Below are 22554 nucleotides of genomic sequence, written 5' to 3' on the forward strand. Positions count from 1 at the left end.
CTCTTCTAGCTAGTCGCTACCACTGTGACCCATGCGCAGTAAGTGTTGTCAAACCCTAGGATTTTACCAGCCTCTTCCAAACCCACAGCCCCTTCAGACAGGTCACCCATTATACAAGCCAGTATTCGACGTCCATCTGTCTGAGGACGTCTGGAGATGACTTGGAAACCTGCCACTAGGGGCAACAGTGAGCGCTGTTATCTTCAAGTAGGTTTCGGTTTTTCTCAGGTGTTGTGGGCTGGGATGGCGGATGGGCGGAAGCATCTGCCTCTGATTCCAAAGTTTGCAAGTTCGAATCCAGCAATAGAAAGTAGTTTTTGATATTTATGTTTTAAGCCTATCCCAAACCTTTCCCTTAACCATTCAGAGTTGATGCCTAACCTTAAGAATTCTGAGTTGATGCCTAAACTTAATCCTAAACACTTTTTGACGTTTGAGAAACATGGATGAACGTCTAATTCTGACTTGAGACTGTGAGAGCATATTGGCCACTTATAGATCCAGCCACAGAGTGACATGTCCGCTCCTAGTAGTCTATAAGGCTCTCCTCTGCCATCCACTTACTGTGGGGATCATGAAGTAACTATGGGCTCCATAGGGCCAAACTGGGTCTATCCCGGGGCTGGTTCTGAGTCTGGGTGAAGACTTGAGAACTGCAGGAGCAGCTTCTCATGTTACTTTGGACCTAGTGTGGGAGAGAGCTGTACTTGTGTCCATGCCTGGATGTGTCTTCCAGGGCCTGAGCCACTCCAGCTAACTGCTACTGCCCCGGAGGTAGAGTGGGAAGAGGGCTATCATTATCGGACCTGTCCTGTGTGGGTAGTGTGGCTCTTACTCTGTGGGTAGATCTGTGAAATTACACTTCACCTTGCTTGGAATAATGTCTCTCATTGTGGCTCTCTCTCTCGCTCTCGCTCTCTCGCTGTTGTCAGTTTCTCTGTCTCTCTCTCTACACTGAGTATTGAAAACAGCTCTTTCCATGACATACTGTAGACTGACCAGGTGAATCCAGGTAAAAGCTATGATTCCTTATTGATGTCACTTGATAAACCCACTTCGATCAGTGGAGATGAAGGGGAGGATAGATATTTAAGCGTTTAGACAATTGAGACATGGGTTGTGTATGTGTGCCATTCAGAGGGTGAATAGACAAAATATTTAAGCGCTTTTGAACGGGCTGTGGTAGTAGGTGTCAACAGCAACGCTGCTGGGTTTTCCCCGCGAAACAGTTTCCCGTGTGTATCAAGAATGGCCCACCACCCAGAAGGACGTCCAGCCAACGTGACACAACTGTGGGAAGCATTGGAGTCAACATGGGCCAGCATCCCTGTGGAACGCTTTTTGTGTCCGTGTCAAGTTTCAACTGAACGACACGCTTGATTAGTCTGCCCCTGACCATGCAACACTTGTGAAACTCAATATTAGGAAGGTGTTCCTACCGTTTGGCAAACACTGAGTATCTTTCTCTTTTTCTCGGTCTCTCTATCTCTTTGGGATCTTTTCCAGCTCCCATGCCTGATCAAACTGAATGAAAATGAGAATGTTGAGCTTCTGTAAATGTCTTATTGATTGAGACTTACTGCTTTAATTAGACTTTTATTTATTGATTCCCCCCCCACCCACACTTTGTTAATTTCATGGTGCTGTGTTGATGCTGTTTACATGTTATTTGTTAAACTGTTTTTCACGCCTTGTGATTAACATTGCAAGAAACATTTGGAAATATAGTTTTTTCTAGTATTCTGTCATTTCCTTCTGTTGCGTCCCGAAGTAGCTACTGCATCATGTGACTCCAGACTCTGTATCATCCAGTTATTTACCAGCATCATTTCAAGTACCCTGAAATCTACCTTTTACATGACCATATCACAGATATGCTATTTAAGTTGAATGATCTACCTTCTGTTTTGATATCATCTTCTCTCTACAACCCTACTTCAAGCCGTGCATTCTTATTGTTAGGGGGTGGATCAGCTTTAATATTGCAGATGGATTGTGGCTTCCATCAGTATAATTGTCTGCATCATTTCCAATCCTCCTTTTTTTCTTTTATTGTATGTTTTTTTTGTAACTATGTAAAATATATATTTTCCCCTAACCCTACCATACCTCCCCTAATTGGAGTAAACTAATGGACAACTTTATTTTATTTTATTGAATATCCGAGACATACAATATACTTGCAGTGAAGCCGCTCAACAACTACACCATATCAGTCATCCAACAGACTCCCATTCAGATTCAGAGCGACACACAGAAGTATCCAGGGTCAACGCCCTGCTCAAGGGCACCTCGACAGATGTCCCACCAGGCCAAAAAAAAACGGAGACCCCCCCCCCCCCCCCCCCCCCCAAGAAAAAAATAAATGCAATGAATTCCAATCCCCACCCCCAAGAACCCCCCAAAGCATCAACAACCACGAAAATAAACTAAAGAGAAAAAAGAAAACAGCAAACAACAATGCAAGAAAAAAAAAAGGACATCATGGACAACTAAAATCCTAACAGCAACGCCAACTGTATATGTTTGAATGCATGTCTGGCACTATTACATACGTGTGTGTATATTCATGTGTACAAACATCTGCACGGCATCAGCCTCAGGCAAACCGGCATTAACTGAAAAAAAACGCTACTCCTCAGTGTCAGTCAAACTTTTTATTATGTTTTATTTTTGACTTATCTTTTACCATCATTCTATCTCCCGCACAGCAACTCCACTCCCACTTGTTTCCAATTGCACATCCCAACCCTAAGCCCATCCCACCTATCTCTACTGGCCACCCTCTTCGGAATTCTACTCAACATATATATCTTTCAACTATTCCGTGAGATTTAACGTATAATTCCAATCTGTCTAATCGAATGTAATCCCACAAGTTGCAACAACTCTTAGGCTTCTACTTCCTGCTTTAACATACTATATACATTTTATGGACACAGTTTACAATAGTTATCTTTTGTTTGTTTTTAGTCCCATCCTTCAGCTCCACTCAACCCCTCCCATCTATCTCAGAACACATGCAGTTTTGATTTCTATTTGCCATATATCTTTCAACTGTGCTGTGATGTTTCACGAAGTTCTGAACATTTATATTCAACCTATTGTAAATTTAAAGACACAATAACTCTTGGCAAAAAAAAAATATTATTAATCGATTTGACGATGACTTTTTAAATCACCCAGCAGTGCTATTTGCAGAGTTCGCTCCAGGTAAATGTTGCCATTCCTGAACCTGCGACCAAAAACAAGCTACGTATGGACAGTACCAAAACAAATGATCTAAGGATTCTGTCTCCTCACAACAAAATCTGCAGAGCTGGGATGATTGTATTCCCTATATACAGTGCCTTTGGAAAGTATTAAGAGTTTCTCCACATTTTGTTGCAGCCTTATTCTAAAATGTGTGAAATAGTTTTTTGCCCCTGATGAATCGAAACACAATACACCATAATGATACAGGTGTGCCAAGCTTATAGCTTTGCAGTATTTGGGGAGTTTCTCCCATTCTTCTCTACAGTTCCTCTCAAGTTCTGTCAGGTTGGATGGGGAGTGTTTGCTGCACAGCTATTTTCATGTCTCTCCAGAGATGTTCAAATCTGGGCTCTGGCTGGGCCCCTCAAGGACATTCAGAAACTTGTCCCGAAGCCACTCCTGCATTGTCTTAGCTGTGCTTATGAGACACTTTTGCTATGAGACTCAAAATTGAGGTCAGCTGCATCCTGTTTCCATTGATCATTCTTGATGTTTCTACAACTTGATTGGAGTCCACCTGTGGTACGTTCACTTGATTGGAAATTATTTGGAAAGGCACACACCTGTCTAAATATGGTCCCTGAGTTGACGGTGCATGTCAGAGCAAAAACCAAGCCATGAAGTCGAAGGAATTGTCTGTAGAGCTCCGAGACAGGATTGCGTCGAGGCACAAATCTGGAGAAGCGTTTCAAAAGATGTCTGCAGCATTGAAGGTCCCCAAGAACATATTGGCCTCCATTCTTAAATGGAAGAAGTTTGGAATCACCAAAACTCTTCATAGAGCTGGCCGCCTGGCCAACTGAACAATCTGAGGAGAAGGGCCTTGGTCGAGGAGGTGAACAAGAACCCAATGGTCACTCTGACAGAGCTCCAGAGTTCCTCTGTGGAGATAGGAGATTCTTCCAGAAGGAAAACCATCTCTGCAGCATTCCAACAATCATGCCTTTATGATAGAGTGGACAGATGGAAGATACTCCTCAGTAAATGACACCCGCTTGGAGTTTGCCAAAAGGTACTTAAAGGACTCTGACCATGAATCAAGACTTTCTGGTGTGATGAAATCAATTGAGTCTTTTGCCTGAATGCCAAGCGTCACATCTGGAGGAAACCTGGCACCATCCCTACAGTGAAGCATGGTGTTGGCAGCATGGTGGTGGCAGCATCATGTTGTGGGGTTGTTTTTCAGCGGCAGGGACTGGGAGACTAGTCAGGATCGAGGCGAAGATGAACAGCGCAAAGTTCAGAGATCCTTGGTGAAAACCTGCTCCTGAGCACTCAGGACCTCAGAATGGGGTGAAGGTTCACTTTCCAACAGGACAACGACCCTAAGCACACAGCCAAGACAACGCAGGAGTGGCGTCGGGACAAGTCTCAATGTCCTTGAGTGGTCCAGCCAGAGCCCGAACTTGAACCCGATCCAACAACTCTGGAGAGGCGTGAAAATGGCTGCGCAGCGACGCTTCCCATCCAACCTGACAGAGCTTGAGAGGATCTGCAGAGAAGAATGGGAGAAACTCCTCAAATACAGGTGTGCCAAGTTTGTAGCGTCATTCCCAAGAAGACTCAAAGCTGTAATCGCTGCCAAAGGTGCTTCAACAAAGTACTGAATAAAGGGTCTGAATACTTATGTTTCTGTTTTTTTATTTTAATACATTTGCACAAATAACTAAACAGTTTTTGCTTTGTCATTATAGGGTACTGTGTGTAGATGAAGGGGGGGGGGGTTGTAATGTAACAACATTTGGAAAATATCGAGTGGTCTGAATACTTTCCGAATGCACCGTATATGATGTCTAAATAAAGTCAGTTATAATTTCTTCTGTCCTGATTTTAAAAGCCATGCATTCCTAGCAACAAAGTTCCATAGACCATTTATAGATACATGATTTAAGGCTAATATTCTTTATTACTAGAATCAGCCTGGATGCATGATTCAGGCCCAGAGGAGCTGTTGAGGCAGCAGTGGAGATTTCATTACACAGCTCTCTCTTTCCTGCTAATTTCACCTTTTTGATGTTGAACCAGCTTCTCAAACAACAGAGCACCGATTTTATTTCAAGGAATCATGTTGGAATCCTGTTGGTGTATTTCAGCATGCCATAGCTGATATGCTTTATGACTGGAATCAGCCCGGATGCATGATTCCAGGTCCAGAGGAGCTGTGGAGGCAACAGGGGGATTCATTATTATTTCTTCACCACAGGAACACACCTCTCTCTCGCTCTCTTACTCTCTCTCCTGCTAATATCACATTTGAAGTTGAACTAGCGTATCGATCAAAATAGAGCAATGTTTTATTTCAGGGACTCATCCTCCTGTTGATAGTATGCAGACACAACGGGTAGTTGGAGCCTGGACAGACCCTGATTTGGTAGGGCTTGTAGTCCTCTCCTTTACAATAACACGTACACTGTTTTAATAGTTCAATCATTTCTGGGAGTGTTTCCACCCTCGACGCTAAGCGCCACAGTGATTGAACCGTTGCTATTCATTGTGGGAGCATTCAAACACTTGCGCCTCATACTGTAGGGCAGCGGCGTCAAACTCATTCCATGGAGGGCATTTTGTCCTCTTTTTTTATTTTTTATTACTTGTGTCCGATTTTAAGACCTCCACGACCAGGTGAGAGGAGTTCCTAACTAATCAATGCCCTTAATTGATCAATCAAGTGCAAGTGAAAACCGGCACCCCCTTGGCCCTCCACGGACTGAGTTTGATACCCGTGCCGTAGTGTCTCTGATGTGCATACTCTCTTTACTGTTTGTGAAAGGGTTTGCTTTTGTGAAAGCATATGGCTGTTTTAAGATGGCCATGTTGTATGGTGCTTTCAGTCCTCCCACTAGCTTTAAGAGTGGAGCGTCCGTCAGTCTCTGCTTGCATTTCCTGGAGTCTATAAGCCCTCGAGGCCTATAATTGTTTGCGCAGGTAATTGTATGCATGTAATCAGAACGATGAGAGTGACGTATGGGGATGAAAAGTTGTGTGTGTGTTTTAAAAAGAGCCTTGGGGTTTTGAAGAATGCTTGAAAGAGTACAAACACAAAGCTAGTCTGTCTGGTCCTAGAATAGGTAATGGAAGATGAGGGAGTCCTAAGAGATAACACTGCTACCGTACCGGTACATGATGATTTAGAGTGGCTGTGGCTTCGGTGTCTCAACTGTCCTCTGTGTATGCCGTCTGCGTGTTAGTCTGCATCTGCTTTTCTGTGTGTGTGTGTGTGTGTGTGTGTGTGTGTGTCATACTCGGGCCACAGCCAAAGGCCACCCTTGCTCTCCTCTCCTCTGAGGTTGTGAGATGGAGAACATTGCAGGGTTTCATTTGTCTTCTGGGCTGTGGGGTGTTTTCTTTGGGTAATAAAAGGGCTGTTGTTGCAGGTTTGTTTCGAGTGGGGGCCAGTGGCCATTGCAGAAGTGTTCATACTGCTCATTGCTCCTGAGTGTCCCTGGCCTAAACAGAGGGCTAGAGATCGGCATAGTATGAGCGTACACAATGAAGCAGACACTCATTGCAGTTTATGGCCTTGTTACACTTCTATAAATGTTATGAAAGGTTCTGTCCTCTCACATTTAGTTTTTATGATATTTTATATGATCGCTCATATTTTATTCTAGCCCTGATTTGGGTGTTTGTTTGTCATCTTGTCCCCAACACCCTGAAGAAGTACTTCGACAGATAATTACGATTTAGGAAACTTAAACTGAGTAGTTGTAATTAAAAATGTTTATTTACACACATGCAACCAACTCAAAACACACACTGCACCGGCAACTTTTCTTGGCAACTCAATTCAGTTTGCAGCGAACCAATAGGCCTACATGATTGACCTGAATGATATTGTATTGGTATCTGTGTGTAGCTTCAACTGAATGACTCTCTTGAATAGGCGACCCCTGAAACTCTATTCGGAACTAACAAACAACACGATTGAACTGAATGACAGTGTCTATGTGAAGTTTCAACTGAATGACGTGTGTGTGTGTCTCTCTCTTGATTAGGCTGTTCCTGTCAAGGCCACGAGATGCCACTGCCAGCAGTACAGTCCACCTGGAAGAGATGTGGAAAGAGTGACGGTGACCTACCATGACAAGGCCACACAGACTCCACCATGGAGGGGACATGCTGTGAGTGCTGCTTCCTATATGTCTCAGAGAGAGAGAGAGCGAGTGTCCATCCCACTGTCATGTCCTGGTCATATTTACTGTTGGGCACTTTTGACTGTTTTTTTTTGTTTGTTGGATTCTCACCGTGCAAGTGTTCTCTATTCCAAGTCATAGCTCTGTAGGAGCTGTGAAACGTTTCTAGCCGTTTTAAAGCTCTATAACATATACGGTACCTTCGGCAGTATTCAGACCTATTGACTTTTCCCACATTTTGTTACAACCTTATTTAAAAATGTATTACATAGTTGTTTCCCCTCAATCTACACACAATGACAAAGCAAAAACTTCAAAGCTTAAACTGAAATATCACATTTACATTATTATTCAGACCCTTTACTCAGTACTTTGTTGACGTACCTTTGGTAGAGATTGTAGATGACGCTAAAAGCTTGGCACAGCTGTATTTGGTGTTATTCCCATTTCGCTCAGCAGAGCCTCTCAAGCTCTCAGGTTGGATGGGGAGCATTGCTGTGCAGCTATTTTCAGGTCTCTCTAAAGATGTTCGATCGGGTGTAAGTCCGGGCTCTGGCTGGGGCCACTCAAGGACATTCAGACACTTGTCCCGCAGCCACTCCTGTGTCGTCTTGGCTGTGAGGTTAGGGTTGTTGCCCTGTTGGAAGGTGAACCTTCGCCCCAGTCTGAGGTCCTGAGCTCTCTGCAGCAGGTTTTCATCAAAGATTTGCCTTTATTTGGCTTCGTTCATCATTGCCTTGATCCTGACTAGACTCCCAGTCCCTACCGCTGAAAAACATCCCCACAGCATGATGTTGCCACCACCATGCTTCACCGTAGGGATGATAACCAGGTTTCCTCCAGACGTGACGCTTGGCATTGAGGCCAAATAGTTAAATTTTTGTTCATCAGACTTGTTTCTCTTGGTCTGAGAGTCTTTTGGTGCCTTTTGACAAACTCCAAGCGGGCTGTCATGTGCCTTTCACTGAAGAGTGGCTTCTGTCTGGCCACTCTACCATAAAGGCCTGATTGGTGGGGTACTGCAGAAATGGATGTCCTTCTGGAAGGTTCTCCCATCTCCACAGAGGAACTCTGGAGCTCTGTCAGATTGACTATCGGCTTCTTGGTCACCGCCCTGACCAAGGCCCTTCTCCTCCGATTGCTCAGTTTGGCAGGGCGGCCAGCTCTGGTAAGACTTTGGTGGTTCTTCCTTTTAAGAATGATGGAGGCCACTGTGTGCTTTGACCTACAATGCTGCAGACATTTTTTGGTACCCTTTCTCAGATCTGTGCCTCAACATAATCCTGTCTTGGAGCTCTACGGACAATTTCTTTGACCTCATGGCTTGATTTTTGCTCTGACATGCACTGTCAACTCTGAGACCTTATATAGACAGATGTGCGCCTTTCCAAATCATGTCCAATCAATTGAATTTCCCTCAAGTAGACTCCAATCAAGTCGTAGAAACATCTCAAGGATGATCAATGGAAACAGGATGCAGCTGAGCTCAATTTTGAATCTCATAGCAAAGGGTCTGAATAAAAATCCCAAAACCTATTTTTACGTTGTCGTTATGCGGTATTGTCTGTAGCTTGCAGAGGATTTATTTTTATTTAATACATTTTAGAATAAGGCTGTAATGTAACAAGTCAAGGGGTCTGAATACTTTCCCGTAGGCATTGTATAACTTTATACTGTAGCTGCTGGAGGACCCCTAATAGTGACTTAGCTAGGTAGGTGTCATCTTTTTACTCTGACAGCCAGCGCTCTGGTCAAGCCAAGCAGCCAGGAGTCTCTGGCCTCTGCCACTTGGACAGACAGCATGTTCCAACAGTAAGGCAGCCTGGGGGCCTGTTGGAGCAGGATGTTGCGTGGGCTGAACAATGCCAGTTTAGAGGGATGACTGGGCCCATGGGCCCCCCCCCTTGCTCCGGTCTCCTAAGCAGGCTGCCAGTGTGTTTGGCTGCGTAGTGGCCTGCCTGTCTGGTACACTACTGCTATCTTTCTGTGTTCTCTGATGAAACAGGGCCTCAACCCTCCCTGGGCAGCATAAATCACAGGACTATCACTAATGACAAACAATAATGCATATCCAGGGGGTTAGCTGCCCTTTTAGTTTGCCTGGCCAAAATAAACAAAGGGCACCTCCAAGCCCAGCGCAGAACAAAGTAGCACCGGCAATAACATGGAAATCGCTTTTGCACGCCGCTAGCCGCCCCGTGATGGACAGGCTTGTTGGGTTAGGCAGCGGATTTAGATTTAAAAAGAAGGCTCCGCTTGAAATATGCGCTCCAGTAACGCAGCACAGGGGTCTCATTTTTACACCTTGCCAAAGGACACCAGCATATCAGCATATACCGGTGAGAGGCGCCATGAGGTGGGCGGCAGGGAGGCATGGTGCTCAATCATAGACACCCACACCCGGTGCCGGCGCACTTCTGGTCACTTTTGTATCCCGCCATGATTTGGATTCATTCACCCGCCTGCTTTGCGGTTTTGGAATAAGGTGTGGATGGGAAATTTGGTTCGGTTCAGATTTACAGCTTGGGTTTGTACTTCACCTGAAGAAGGTAATGGACAAGTTGTACCTGGTTGTGTGCAGGGAGTGGGGTGATGGAGGGGACGGGGGGGTGGGCTTTGGTGCTGGGACTAGGGCAGGAAACATGCGTTTCCAGGGTGCAAGAGGAGATAAGAGGACGGGCGAGGCTGTGGTGGCGTTCACCAAGGCACATGCCTTACGCCACTCTAATTTGAATTCGCCAGCGTTCAGATGTTCAGACACACAAGTGCCCATCAGCAAACAGATAAGTCAGGTGCCACCGAAATGAAAGCCTTTCCTGTCGTCTTTAATTGTTTCTCCTTTGTATCTAACCGCTGCAGTTTTGTTTGAAGGGGAAACGTGATAGCCCTGACATTTCATTTTTCAGTTATGAGGGAAACGGTGACAATATTCTCCCCGCTGTCTCGAGATAAGGAAAGTGTAGCGTCTGAGCGTCAGCACACAAACAAACAATCAATCAAGCAAGCTGACAGAGGCATAATGACAGTGGCTTGAGAGTATCTCTGTCTCAAAGGCACGGGATTCCTCACACCATGCTCTCTCTTAGTGCTGAACTCCAATCATAGTATTTCCAGCTCAAATCCATCTAATTGTATTTGTCACATGCTTTGTAGACAACCTGTGTGGACTAACAGGGAAATGCGGGCCCTTCCCAACAATGCAGAGAGAGAGAAAATTGTAATAACACGTAATAATACAAATAATTATAAATACAGACTAGCAGCAGTGTACGTGAAGAGTCAATGAAGATAGTTTACCAAATAGGACTATTTAGCAGAATTATGGCTAGGGGGTAGAAGCTGTTCATGGTCCTGTTGGTTCCAGACTTTTTTAGGGTCATCCGCTGACACTGCCTGGTATAGAGGTCCTGGCTGACAGGGAGCTCGGCCCCAGTGATGCACTACCCTCTGTAGCGCCTTGCGGTCGGATGCCAAGCAGTTGCCATACCAAGTGGTGATGCAGCCAGTCAAGATGCTCTCAATGTTGCAGCTGTAGAACTTTTGGGGGGATCTAAGGGCCCATGCCAAATCTTTTCAGTCCACTTAAGGGGAAGAGGTGTTGTTCCCGCTTGACGACTGTGTTGTTGTGTGTGGACCATGATAGATCCTTAGTGATGAGGATACCGAGGAACTTGAAGCTCTCAAACCGCCTTGTCAATGTGAATGGGGGTGTGCTCGGCCCTCCGTTTCCTGTAGTCCACGATCAGCTCCATTTTGTCTTGCTAATGTTGAGGGAGAGGTTGTTGTCCTGGCACCCCACTGCCAGATCTCTGATTGTCGTCGGTGGTCAGGCCTACCACCACTTCCGTATTGGGTACTTCCTGTTTGAGTTTTTGCTTGTAAGCAGGAATCCAGAGGATAGAGTTATGGTCAGATTTGCCAAATTGAGATTGAGGGAGAGCTTTGTATGCATCTCTGTGTGTGTGGAGTATAGGTGATCTAGAGTTGTTCTGCCTCTAGCTGCACAGGTTACATGCTTGAAGAAATTTGGTAAGACATATTTCAGTTTTCCTGCATTAAAATCGCCGTCCACTTGGCGCGTCGTTTTTGATTGGACAGGCATTAAGGTATTCAGTTACTGTTCGATTGAACGTTAGAATGGGAAAACTTAAGCGATTGAGTGTGTGGTATGATCATCCTGTGCCAGGCGCACCGGTTCCAGTCTCTCAGAAATGGCTGGCCTCCTGGGCTTTTCACACAACAGTGTCTAGGGTTTACGGGGAATGGCGCGACAAAGAAAAAACATCCAGTCAGTGGCAGTCCTTAGGGCGAAAACAGTTGATGTTGATGAGAATGGCATGACTCGTTCAAGGTAACAGGCGGGCCACAAATAGACAAATAACTGCGCAGTACAACAGTGTTTTGCAGAACAGTATCTCGGAATGCACAACTCGCCGGCCCTCGTCACGGACGGGCTATTGCAGCAGACGACCACACCGGGTTCCATTCCTATCAACTAAAAACAAGAAAGCGACTCAAGTGGGCAGATGATCACCAAACCTGTACAATTGAGTCCAGGAAAATCATTGCCTGGGCCGACGAATCCGGATCCTGTTGTGTCATGATGATGGCAGAGTCAGGATTTGCCGTGAGCAGCATTAGTCCATGGCCCCATTCTGCCTGGTGGCAACGGTATATGCTGCTGGTGGTGGTGTAATGGTGTGGGTAATGTTTTCCTGGCACACTTTAGGTCCCTTGATACCAATTGAGCAATGTTTCCATGCCCCAAAGAATTCAGTCTGTTCTGTAGGCAAAGGGGGGTCCAACCCGGTACTAGATGCGTGTCAGTAGCAATCTTCATTCAAATCGAGGTTAGTGATCGCTGTTCTGAAATCCAGAAGCTCTTTTCATTACAGGAAACAATGGCATAAACATTATGTACAGAAAAGTTCAGATCAGTGCAAATAAACACACAATATAACGGAATTGGCCAGGAGCCCGTAAAACGGTGGCTATACATTTCAGCCACATTCTAAAATGTGTCTTTGGTTCCCTCTGTGAAACCCGCATCCCCCCGCATCCCCGCGTGACAGGCTTGATGGACCAATGGAAATGACAAGATTGTCTTTGCGGTGTGTGTGATGTCACAAATTCAAGTCGGTATACTGCCTATCAGGCTGTATGTATTCAGAAACGCAAGGGAAAATGTTACTCATTGTCACAGCTACACCGGTTTACCATGGTAACGGTTTTTAGAGCAATAAGGTTTTTTCTCCCTAAGAAAAGCCGATCCCTAGCGGATTAGTCACAGTCCTACTAATCAATACTGATAAATGGAACAGGCAACCGTGTCTTGGAGAAATACTGATGGTGTGTTAGAGAGAAAGAGTGACAAAAGAGGGGGAGGGTTGAGAGAGGCGACATTGTAATGAGCTCGAGAAATGATGCTGTCTATCCAGACTGCAGAGAAACTGGCATCAACCATAATGAGCACAATTGATCTGTAGTGTCAGTTCACAAATAACGCTTCCCTACCCCCCCCAAAGCAAAGGTAAACTCAACACCCAACCAATCCCCTCTCACTGAGCCTCTTGCAGCTTCAATAACAGTACCTATCACTGTCATGTCAGGTAGCTATGAGTTTAGAGGTGACTCTAGTCTACATTTCTCATCTTCCTCCCCCATGTCAAATCACTCCCTGGCAGGTGCGTCTGAACCGGTGGAGGGTGAGTGTGATTGTATTGTACAGGGAGACATCGCAGGCACCCTGTCTGGGGATGGACTGAGAGACGAGTGGCGTCACATTAGTGTGGGTGTAGCAATGGGGGAATAGGCTGGTGGCTGCACCCCATCCCAGCATATTTTCTCAGTTTGAGGCGCTGGAGAAATGTCCATCTCAACTAATCCCCCCCCCCCCCCCCCAGTCTCCCTGGTCCTCATGTCTGAGTGTCCTGTGTTTGAGAGTATGGTGCTCTAAGCTACAGTGCCTTCAGGAATTATTCATACCCCTTGACTTGTTCCACATGTTGTTGTTACAGCCTAAATTCAAAATGTATTACATATATATTTTCCCACCCATCTACACACAATACTCCGTAATGACAGAGTGAAATACAGAAATCTCATTTACCTAAGTATTCACACACCTCTGCTAATATGCTCCAAATTGAGCTCAGGTGCATCTAATTACCTTTGATCACCCTTGTCAATACAACTTGATGGTAGTCCACCTGTGGCACATTCAGTTGTTTGAACATGATTTAGAAAGAAACACCTGTCAATAGAAGTTCCCACAGTTGACAGTGCATGTCAGAGCAGAAACTAGACCATGAAGTCCAAGGAACTGGAGCTACCGGGCAAGAAGGACCTTGCTCCGGGAGGTGACCAAGAACCCAATGATCACTCTGACAGAACTACAGAGTTCCTAGAGTTCCTAGAGTTCCTGCCAGAAGGACAACCGTCTCTACAGCACTTTACAAATCTGGGCTTTATAGGAAATGCCAGATGGATGCCACTCCGGAGAAAAAGGCACATGACAGCATGCTTGGAGTTTGAGGCAGGTGAAGAAAAAAAAGGCGTGTGAAAGACTCAGAGCATAAAGGCAAAAGATTCTGAATGCAAAGCGCTATGTTTTGAGAAAATAATGCACAGCTCATCCCCCGTGTAACACCATCCCTACCGTGAAGCATGGTGGTGGTAGCAGCATGCTATAGGGGATGCTTTTCAGCAGCAGGGACTGTGAGACTGGTAAGGATAGAGGGAACAATGAATGGAGCCAAATGAAGGCAAATCATTGAGAATGTGCCTGAGTGCAAATTACCTTAAACTGGGGCAAAGATTTGCGTTCCAACAGGACAATGACCCCTAGCATTCAGTCAAAGCAATGCTGGAATGGCTTCAGAACAAGAATGTGAAAGACCTTGAGTGACCCAGCCAAAGCCCAGACTTGAATTCCATTTTTAAAAATCTGTGGAAAGACTGCTATTCACCGCTGTTCCCCATCTACCTTAATAGAGTTTGAGAAAATCTGCAAGGAAGAAAGGAGAATATCCCCAATATCCCCAATTCAGATGTGCAAAGCTGATACAGACATACCCAAGACGACTCAAAGCTGTAATCGCCGCCAAAGGGGCTTATACAAAGTATCGACTCGGGTGTGAATACTTATGCAAATTAGATTTCTATACTGAAATAAAATATAAACGCAACATGTAAAGTGTTTGTTTCATGAGCTGAAATAAAAGATCCCAGAAATGTTCCATAATCACAAAAAGCGTATTTCTCAATAATGTTGTGAAAACATTTAGTTACATCCCTGTTTGTGAGCATTTCTCTGATGCCAAGATAATCCATCCACTTGACAGGTGTGGCTGTGCACAGGTGCACCTTGTGCTTGGGACAAAAGGCCACTCTAAAATGTGTAGTTTTGCCACACAACACAAAGCCACAGATGTCTCAAGTTTTGAGGGAGCGTGCAATTGGCATGCTGACTGCAGGAATATCCACCAGAGCTGTTGCCAAAAAAATTGAATGTTCATTTCTCTACCATAAACCACTCCAATGTCGTTTTAGAGAATTTGGCAGTATGTCCTACCAGCCTCACAACCGCAGACCATGTGTAACCACGCCAGCCCAGGACCTCCACATCCGGCTTCTTCACCTGCGGGATCGTCTGAGACCAGCCACTCGGACAGCTGATGAAACAGAGTTTGCACAACCAAAGAATTTCTGCACAAACTGTCAGAAAACTTCAGTGAAAGTTCATCTGCGTGCTCGTCGTCCTCACCAGGGGCTTGACCTGAGCATGTTTGGAATGCTCTGAATCAACGTGTACGCGGCGTGTTCCAGTTTCCTCCAATATCCATCAACTTCACACAGACATTGAAGAGGAGTGGGACAAAACTCCACAGGCCACAATCAACAGCCTGATCAACTCTACGCGAAGGAGATTTGTTGTGCTGCATGGGGCAAATGGTGGTCATACTGACTGGTTTTCTGATCCACACCCCTACTTTTTTAAATATATTGTTTTTAAAGGTATGTGTTACCAACAGATGCAATCTGTATTCCCAGTCATGTCAAATTGTCAAATCCATAGATTAGGGCCTAATGAATTCATTTCAATTTACTGATTTCCTTATATGAACTTAACGCAGTAAAATCTTGTTGCATGTTGCGTTTTATTTTTGTTCAGTGTATATTTCATTTTCAATATATATTTTTTACTTTGTCATGTTATAGGGTATTTGTACATTTTAATTATTAATCCATGTTTAATTCAGGCTGTAAGACAACAATGGAATAAGCCAAAGGGTATAAATACCTTTCTGAAGACACTGTAGGTCTTTACTGACACACACACACACACACACACACACACCAATCCATGATCCTTAGATGCCAGGACACCTCTGTTCCTCTTAAGATGCCATCCCTGTGTGTGACTGGAGACCAATCACTCACTTACCGACTCCACGGAGGGATGGCTGGGTTCGATCCTCTCTGTCTATCTCTCTGTTCTCTGGTGTGTGTTATTTCCTCTGGTGTTTGTCTTCTCTCTGCACAGGGTGTTCTGCCTGCTCCTTTCCTCTCTCCCTGGCAGCGCTCTCACCAGGGGACCCTGCGGGCATGCATGCCCCACCACAGCAGACAGAGTGAGTCCCTAACAGTGCCCCCCACCTCATCCCTACCCCTCGCCACCCATACCCTATAGAGCCTTGCATCTGTGTCCCCATGCCATTACCCTGCCTCCCTGCTTCAGTCCCTAGAGTCTTAGAGCATAATGCTGACTGGCTACACCCAGACAATCAAGCAAGTGCAAATTCTCTTTCTCCCTTCTAGTTATCATTTTCTATCCTCTCCAGTTAGCTCTCTTTTTGCTGCCTCAATTGGTCACGGATTTGTTTTCTCTGTTGCTCGCTACATGTCGGCATCGCAACCCACTTTTCTAGTTTTCAAACTGGCTGACATGTCGAAAGGCTCTTCCAGTCCGATACTTGACCTGTAGAGCAGACTTGAGACCCACAATCTGCCTTGGTAGTAATCTCTCGAGCACCCACTGTTATTGTGTAGCCATGGCATTTTCATTGTAAGAACTCTCTGAAGAGTCTTAAGTGCTCCAGTCTCCTCACTAGTCTCTTTTTAAATGTAGTCAAAGCACAGTGACGCCTACAATATGCTGAGAAATGGGTTAACACCAAAAAGATGGACAGATTCCGTAGAAGAGAGAAAATGACGACAAAATGGAGAGCGAGAGATGGAAAAACTCTCCGTTAATTCATTCCTTTTTGCCCTTTGATCTCCATCTGTGGGACTTGGTTAGACGCCTGTCGCCAAGGACTATGGGGCCGTATCCCTCAACTCAGGCCCAAAACTTCCCCAGCCTTTGTTTCCCTCCATCCCCTCATCCCTCTCTTCATCCCTGCCCAGAATCAGCAGTTCTCTCCGTCACGCTCGACAGAGCGGTGCCTCTTTGATCCCACACATTTCAGTCGAGCGACATTCCACGCACATCTGCTAATGAGTGAATAGTTCCCTCTGTAATTGAACTCATTTTTTAATGAATTTTCTTCACCCTCCATTGGTTGAGTGATGCCATAGCTCTTTTTAGGAGCAACTGGGAACTAGAGGGAGTAACTGAAGAGGATAACTGCCAGTGACTGTGTGTGTTCTATGCATGGTAGTGTGAGTGTTCCAGGTGTTTGCGCTGTGAGTAATTGAAGACTGTCAGTGTGTCATTAGTCTCGGAAACACAGAACTAAAATTTGGAGTAATTGAGTCAGATGCTTGATTAGGTTTTGGGGGTGGAGATGTATGAGAAACGAGACTAACGAAGTCTCCACCCCCCCTTAAAGTAAACTCTCAGCCAAAGCATGGGCCAAATGTCAACTCACCCCTCCGAACTTTGAAAGACACAAACACCCCTGCCAAAATTGTGATTTTGCCCAAATGATCAGTGACAAAGTTCCTTGTTAGTCTTTGTATCCCACACTCTGTTGAAAGATGCTACAATACCTGCCTCTGTCCACGAGAGATCAGTGTGTCATTGAACGGCACAGAACACGTCTATTTCTTAATGAACATGCTTGTGTGTGTGTATGGTACACATGTACCAAACATGCCTCAGTCTCTTTGTGTAGTAAAACATACCTGTGTGTGATCAATCAATTAATGAAGAATGGACTGATGACCCTCATCCATTCTGGACTCCTCCATCAACCTAACCTAAATCACTCTCCTCCTATTTCTCTCCCTTCTTCCTTGTTGTTTCTCTCCCTCTGCCTCTCCCACACTGACCTTGGCAAGGAGTGGAACAGCTTGTGCATTACATCAGCGATACAGCGTGGTACAGTACCCTTTCATATTTCTCCCAAACCATCCCTCTTTCCTTTTCTCTGTTCCCTCCATCTATCCCATCTGCATGATGAGGAATGCCTGGTTCTGGTCTGATGATGCCCGTATCTATCCTTTGTCTGGTGTTGTTTTCCCTCCCTGGTGCAGTTTGACCTTACAGTTCACCTGTGTTTGACAGGCTGCTTCTTTCCCATTGTGTTTCTATCAGGTCACCCTGCATCGCCTGCACTCTGACAACAATTCACATCTTCCTTCCTACATTCTTCATTCCTCCATTCCTCCTCCTATGCTCTCTCTCACGCGCTATCTCCCTTTCTCCCTCTTTTCTCCCCGAGCCACTCCACCTCTCCCCCGACAGGTCTGGTTTTGCATCGACCACCTTTCTATATTTACTTTGTAGTTATTTAGAAGCTGCTTCTTTCCAGAGCAATTTATAATTCAGTCAGATTAGTTAATCTTTTTTTTGCCAGAAAAGCAGACTACCTACAGCAACTGATTTGACTCAATCAGTCAAATGTATTTATAAAGCCCTTTTTACATCAGCAGATGTCACAAAGTGCTTACACAGAAACCCAGCCTAAAACACCAAAGAGCAAACAATGCAGATGTAGAAGCACGGTGGCTAGGAAAAACTCCCTAGAAAGGCAGGAACCCAGGAAGAAACCTAGAGATTAAAACAGAACATGGCCATTAAGGCTAGATCATTCTTCAAGATGTTCAACCGCTTATAGATGACCAGCAGGGTCAAATAATAATCTGTGGTTATCGAGGGTGCAACAGGTCAGCACCTCAGGAGTAAATGTCAGTTGGCTTTTCAAAGCCGATCATTCAGCGGTCGAGACAGCAGGTGGTGTGTGTGTGTGTGTGTGTGTGTGTGTGTGTGAGAGAGAGACTCTCTCAACAGCAGGTCCGGTGAAAGGTCAGGGTTCCATAGCCGCAGGCAGAACAGCAGAAACTGGATCAGCAACACGACCAGATGGACTGGGGATGGGGACAGCCAGGTGCCTTGAGGCCAGGTAGTCCTGAGGCATTGTCCTAGGGCTCAAGTTCACTGGAAGGGAAGAGAGGGAGCATACTTAAAATCACACAGGACACCAGATAAGACAGGCGAAATACACCAGACAGGGCCAACCAGGCAGGATATAACCCCACCCATTTTTCCAAAGCACAGCCCCCACACCACTAGAGGGATATCAACAGACCACTAACTTACTATCCTGAGAAAAGGCGGAGTATAGCCCATTAAGATCTCCCCCACCACACGAGCCCGATGGGGGTGCAAGACCGTATAGGAAGATAACATCAGTGACTCAACCCACTTAAGTGGAGTGTAGCGAATAAAGCCTGGCAAGACGTGATGTATCCTGCCTAGGGAAGGCATGGGAGAGCACCAGCAAGCCAGTGACTCAGCCCCCGTAGTAGTGTCAGAGGCAGAGAATCCAAGTGGAGAGAGGGGAGCAGGGCAGGCAAAGACGGCAAGGGTGGTTCATCACTCCAGTGCCTTGCCGTTCACCTTCGCACCCCTGGGCTAGAATACACTCAATCATAGGACCTACTGAAGAGATGAGTCTTCAGTAAAAACTTCAAGGTTGAGACTAAGTAAAACCTTAATCAGCCCTAGCCTTAACAGGATGCCAAGGCTAGCACTGGAGTAATAGGATACCTTTTGGGCAGTTCTAATCAATATTCTAGCATCCGTATTTAGCACTAACTGAAGTTTTATTTAGTGCTTTATCCGGGTAGCCGGAAAGTAGAGCATTGCAGTTGTCTAATCGTGAAGTGAGAAAATCATGGGTGAGCTTTTCTGCGTCATTTTTAGTTTTTTTTTTGCAATGTTATAAAGATGGGGGAAAAAGCTACTCTTGAAATATTTGTGATGTGTTTGTCAAAAGCGAGATCAGGGTGCAGAGTTAACACTGAGATCCTTCAGGGTGTATTTAAAAAAAAAAAAAAAAAAAGACTACAACCAAAGAGATTGTCAGATCAAACAGCAGATCTCTTTTGTCCGAATATAATAATAAAATGTGCCGCCATCCATGTGTCTGAAACGCCATGTTTCATCGAAATGTACAGTTGTGTGTCATCTGCACAGCAGTGAAAGTTGACATTGTGTTTCCAAATGACCTCATCAAAAGCTGGCATAATATTGAAAACAATAGTGGTCCTAAAATGCAACCTTGAGGAACACTGAAGCTTGTCAGAGGACAAACCATCCACAGAGACAAACTGATATATTTGCGACCAGATACGATCTAAACCAGGCAAGAACTTGTCCGCATAAACAAATTATTTGAACATATCTCTATGGCCTTCATTGGCAATAAAATTCTTTGCATGGTTCCATGTTATTTTTGTGGTGAATGCATGGGAAGTTGATAGATGGAACCGATCCACAAATGTATATTCTTTCCCCCATGTCTCGTCATCCGTCAGACTCCATTATGGTCTGAAAGTGTATTTTCCCCCTCTCCTTTTTATTATAATTTTAATTAGTATTGAAGTCCTGTGTGCTCGTTGGAAATTGCTTGTGGGTATCCATTGTCATATTTCGAATGTGTTTGGAGTCAATTCAGACGTGCAAGAATTAAAATAAAATTAGCGGAGCTGAGCAGTATTTGCAACCTCAGTGATCGGGTGGAGAGGTGATGAATGCAGAGAGCGAGATGGTGGGAGTGGATGAGTGGAAAGCTCTGGTTTGGCAGTAGAGCGGTATTATCCATCCCCCCACCCACCCACGCATGCACTTGTGTCCCTCTCTGGCTTTGAGGGGAAGGCAAGGTGATTCCCTCCTTGAAACACCTGCTGGGCTTTATAAACCAGGCTCCCCTTCTCTCCATTGCTGCGATGGGCTCAAGAAAGCTGTGTCACCTGTCGTTAGCTGCCACTCCCTAATCCCCTTGAGTTGTCATCCATTATTTATGAAGCCTCGTTCCAGGGGCCAGATCCCTCCCCCATTTCAGTCAGTCTGCAGACTACTAAAGGGGCCAGGGGCCCCTCTACTCTCAGGTCCCGAACCCTGCTGACTGAACCTGTCCCTGCTGTCCCTGACTATCTGGACTCTAGGGGAAAATGTTTTTCCTGTTGAAATAGCCCCAGGACCATCAAAGCAGCATTGACATTAAAGCCAGAGATCGGCCCAATACATAACATAAGGGGGAGTGTGGTGTGTAAATGATTCTAAGCACAGTGCCAGAGGATGGGCTAGGTCCAGTGGCAGTTAGCCTTCACATTTTAAGAGTGTTGAGCCAGTAACAGAAATGTCGCCGGTTCAAATCCCGTTGTGAATCTCTGTGCCCTTGAGCAAGGCACTTAATCTCAATTTCTCCTGTAAATCACTCTGGATAAAACTGTGCTAAATTATTTAAATATAAAATGGGCAAGGTGGTGTAGTACAAAGCGGCGGCCAGCGGGTGGCAGTGTGGACTACTGAATTCATCTCCATAGTCAATGAATCGTGGTAATAAGTTGGACTGGTAAGGCTAAACTTTGAGGCATCTGATCTGCTGAGATGTCGAAGCTCAAAGCTATACATGTGAATATTTATGTACACAGATCACTGTGCAACAGATCAAAAAGAATAACTACATTTACAGTGCCTTCAGAAAGTATTCATACCCCTTGACTTTTTCCACATTTTGTTGTTATAGCAGGAATTCAAAATGTACTGAATTTTTGTTTCTTTCACCCATCTACACACAATACTCCATAAGAAAATGTTTAGAAATGTTTGCACTTTATTGAAAATTAAATAGATATTTACACTTAACAAAAATATAAATGCAACAATTTCAAAGATTTTACTCACTTAGTTGATATACGGAAAAAAGTCAATTGAAATACATTTATTAGGCCCTAATCTATGGATTTCACATGACTGGAAATACAGATATGCATCTGTTGGTCACAGATACCTTTAAAAAAAGAAAGTTAGACGTGTGGATCAGACCACTATTTCCCTCATGCAGCGTGACATATCCTTCGCATCCTGCAGCGTGACACGTCTCCTTCGCATAGAGTTGATCAGGCTGTTGACTGGAATGTCCAACTCTTCAATGGCTGTGCGAAGTTTCTGGATATTGTCGTGAACTGGAACACTCGGTCGTACACGTCGATCCAGAACATCCCAAACATGCTCAATTTGTGACATGTCTGGTGAGTATGCAGGCTGTGGAAGAAATGGGACACTTCCAGGAAGTGTGTACAGATTGTGACATGGGGCCGTGCATTATCACGACAATGGGCCTCAGGATCTCATCATGGTGTCTCTGTGCATTCAAATTGTCATAGATGAAAGGCAAATGTGTTCGTTGTCCGTAGCTTGTGGCACTCTTTTCACAATGTTGACATAAGCAAACCGCTGGCCCACACAACGCTATACACGTGCTCTGCGGTTGTTTGGCCGATTGTCCGTACTGCCAAAATCTCTAAAAATAAGTTGGAGGCGGCTTATGGTAGAGACATTAACATTAAATTATTTGGCAATCGCTCTGGTGAACATTCCTGCAGTCAGCATGCCAATTGCAAGCTCCCTCAGGACTTGAGACATCGTGTAATTTTGTTGTGACAAAATTGCACATTTTAGTGGCCTTTTATTGTAACCAACATAAGGTGCACCTGTGTAATGATCACACTGTTTAATCAGCTTCTTGATATGCCACACCTGTCAGGTGGATGGATTATCTTGACAAAGGACAAATGTGCATATGGAAGATTTCTGGGACCTTTTTATTTCAGGTCATCAAACATGGAACCAACACTTTGCATGTTGCGTTCTATATTTTGTTCAGTGTAATTTACATAAGTATTCACACACCTGAGTCAATACATGTTAGAA

The 22554-nt window shown here is 44.9% G+C and overlaps 1 protein-coding gene across 5 annotated transcripts in view; it reads left to right on the forward strand.

Annotated features, from left to right (window-relative positions):
- Nucleotides 1–22554, forward strand: part of LOC110499014 (serine-rich coiled-coil domain-containing protein 2) — a 90010-nt gene that overhangs the window by 59969 nt on the left and 7487 nt on the right. For 3 of the 5 annotated variants that reach the window (XM_021575811.2, XM_036955856.1, XM_036955855.1), the window contains exon 9: nucleotides 7251–7376. In XM_021575811.2, coding sequence (XP_021431486.2) covers nucleotides 7251–7376 — 126 coding nt within the window. Of the gene's footprint in view, nucleotides 1–7250; nucleotides 7377–15933; nucleotides 16022–17672; nucleotides 17713–22554 lie in introns of all 5 variants that reach the window. The other 2 variants (XM_021575813.2, XM_021575814.2) reach the window with 2 other exon arrangements.

This window comes from Oncorhynchus mykiss, chromosome 20 (assembly GCF_013265735.2).
Source record: "Oncorhynchus mykiss isolate Arlee chromosome 20, USDA_OmykA_1.1, whole genome shotgun sequence".
NCBI classification, from domain to species: domain Eukaryota; kingdom Metazoa; phylum Chordata; class Actinopteri; order Salmoniformes; family Salmonidae; genus Oncorhynchus; species Oncorhynchus mykiss.